Source organism: Nanorana parkeri, unplaced genomic scaffold (assembly GCF_000935625.1).
Source record: "Nanorana parkeri isolate BGI_ZX_2015 unplaced genomic scaffold, ASM93562v1 scaffold26, whole genome shotgun sequence".
In the NCBI taxonomy this organism is placed as follows: domain Eukaryota; kingdom Metazoa; phylum Chordata; class Amphibia; order Anura; family Dicroglossidae; genus Nanorana; species Nanorana parkeri.
The window spans coordinates 992,851-995,281 of record NW_017306294.1 but is presented as its reverse complement, the minus strand read 5'-3'; the positions used below and the strand labels follow the sequence as shown (position 1 = coordinate 995,281).

The following is a 2,431-nucleotide window of genomic DNA, read 5'->3' as shown; positions in this document are numbered from 1 at the left end:
GGGGGTGGGGGGGGGGTACAGTTTAATGGGTCCGGACTTACTTTCAGATCGATTGTTGGCGGGCCAGCGGCCAGTGAGGGAGCTCACAGTAAGAAGAGCAGCGGCGTGCACGGCATCAGCGCCCTGTGCGGTGGGCGTGGCTTAAGCGACGGGAGCAGCGTTTGCAGATAATTGTAAGGTGTATGGGCACCTTAAGTCTATCTCACATGCATACGAGGGCTGATTAAGACAGGAGCCAATTAACCTTCCAGCATGTCTTTAGAGTGTGGGAAGAAAAATAAAATAGCTGCAGAAAACCCACACAAGCACAGGGAGAACATGCAAGCGCCATGCAGATAGTGTCCCAACATATCCAGTTTGGATACAGTGGGATAGTGTTAAAACCTCTGAAAGGTTTTTATTTGTGGCTGTGACCCTACTGAGATTTTCAATCACTTCCTGTCCCTTTGACACCATACAAGAAATGGAAGGAGTGGATGTTACCAGGACAGGAAAGCATAAGCAAGTATAAAACACTGTTAGACGTTCCGGTGCTTCCTCATACTTTTAAAAAACGAGGTTTTACTTGTGTCTCTCTAGGCCAGATTTACCCTCACCTCCGGTTCAATACTCACAAAGCAGAAACAAAACCCTGTAGAGGCTATAACTCTTTCCTGTTCTACACAAAAAATAAACAAACCACATATTAGCTGAAATTAGGCTTTAACAATAGTCAGTCCAGCAGAAAAAAATAATATGTATGCTCCTACTTCATTGAAAACTTGTTCAGCAACCTCCAGTTGAATGATTTATTAATTTACCCATAATATGATCCAATCTAATTAAATGTAATCACCCCATCATTCTAAAATTGTGCTACTGCAGCAAGGGAAGGACTGTATAGAAATTCATTAGGGCACATGTCATAAATACTAGATTTCCAGTACTATATAAAATGGAAAGCTAAAAAACACAAAGCAAGAGTACCAAAACCAGATATGGGTCTTGTGTTATATAGAGTATTTTGAAACCTCTAGGAAGGAAGAAAAGCCAAACACAAGGAGCAGAGAAGGAATAATGCAACAAGACACCAGGCCTGCACAGTTTTACTTCGAATAGACAGACCCACTAAGTCCATCAGTAAAACGTTGGGTGTGTTTAATACACAACATCCTTCATACTTCTTATTGTCTGTGCTATTTGTAAAATGATCCCACGCAGGTCTTCATTTTATCTACTGTACATGACTCAAAGTCTCTTAGAAAGCTAAAAAAGTGAAATTATTCTCATATGTTTCATTGGAGTTTTCAAGAGTGGTGCTTGTAAAGCAGACTGTAGGGTTTTTCTCCTTTATATGAAGCTTATTAATACAATACATAATACAGGAGAATAGTGCCTGCCAACAAACTATCTTAACCATATTGGTACTGCGGTGGAATTACATCAAGATTAAAAAACAAACAAACATACAAATTAAAAAAAGCACACACATTGGGGGGAATTTATACAAACTGGAGCAGTTGCCCATGGCAACAAATCAGCTTCTCTCTTCAGTTTGCTCAGGTAAGATTTGAAAATGAGACAGAGAAGCTGAATGATTGCAGTGCAAATCTGCTCCAGTTTTGATAAATTCCCCCCACAGTGACTGGAACCTTACTTAATACTGTCTGGAAACTACTTGAAGAATAAAAGTGTATAGAGTCAACCAACAGCAGCATAAACACAGAGAAGCTGGAAACAGAACACAAAACAGAAGCTAGAAGGACAGAATGGTATTAAACACCAGACAAAGACATAGTTGAACTGTGTGCATGGCTGGTAATCATCACCCACCTTCTCTTAAAAACCTGCTAGGGATCCTGATGCTGGGACAGGACTGAGTGAAGAGTCGCCTAACGGGAAACCAGCGTACCTTCTTCTTAGAGCCTGTTACCACAATTACCAGCAATGAGTCAGACATACACAACACAGGGCATCAACAGACAGCAACATGATCAGCAATAAGGAGCTGGGCAAAGGCCGACATCCTCACTAGTACTTTAGGAGGGAGCAATAAATGAATGACTTGTTGTAGGGTCAGGGAGACTATGCAAACTTCAAACAGTCAGAGCGTAATGTCAGACACACACGACCCAAATTGTTAGCAATAGAAAAATGACGTCAAAGCATTACTAACAATTTTGTATGGATTGAGGACTGACCAACAATGAAAAGAACTAACTGCTATCCCCCTTAGGATGATGGGAGGATAACAGGCAACATTCAAAAAGGGAGTTTTCCTCATTTCAAAGTAAAGAAAATCATTAAAAGCTTGTAGCAGACATCTTTTGGATTTACACCAGAGAGATTTGCCACACTTTTTAGTCTTATTGAATATTTTTGCTACACGAAACCCAACAAATGGCCAGCGAATTTGGCAAATAGGGGAAGCTTGTTTTTTTTTTTGGGGGGG

At 40.7% G+C, this 2,431-nt stretch overlaps 1 protein-coding gene across 2 annotated transcripts in view; it reads right to left on the bottom strand.

Moving 5' to 3' along the window:
- KLHDC10 (kelch domain containing 10) overlaps window positions 1–2,431 on the bottom strand; it is a 34,410-nt gene that overhangs the window by 16,721 nt on the left and 15,258 nt on the right. Inside the window, exon 2 of one of the 2 annotated variants that reach the window (XM_018565851.1) lies at window positions 1,813–1,905. The exons of the other annotated variant lie outside the window; for it this stretch is intronic. Within the exon in view, the coding sequence (XP_018421353.1) occupies window positions 1,813–1,905 (93 nt within the window). The remainder of the gene's footprint in view (window positions 1–1,812; window positions 1,906–2,431) is intronic. 2 annotated transcript variants of the gene reach the window in all.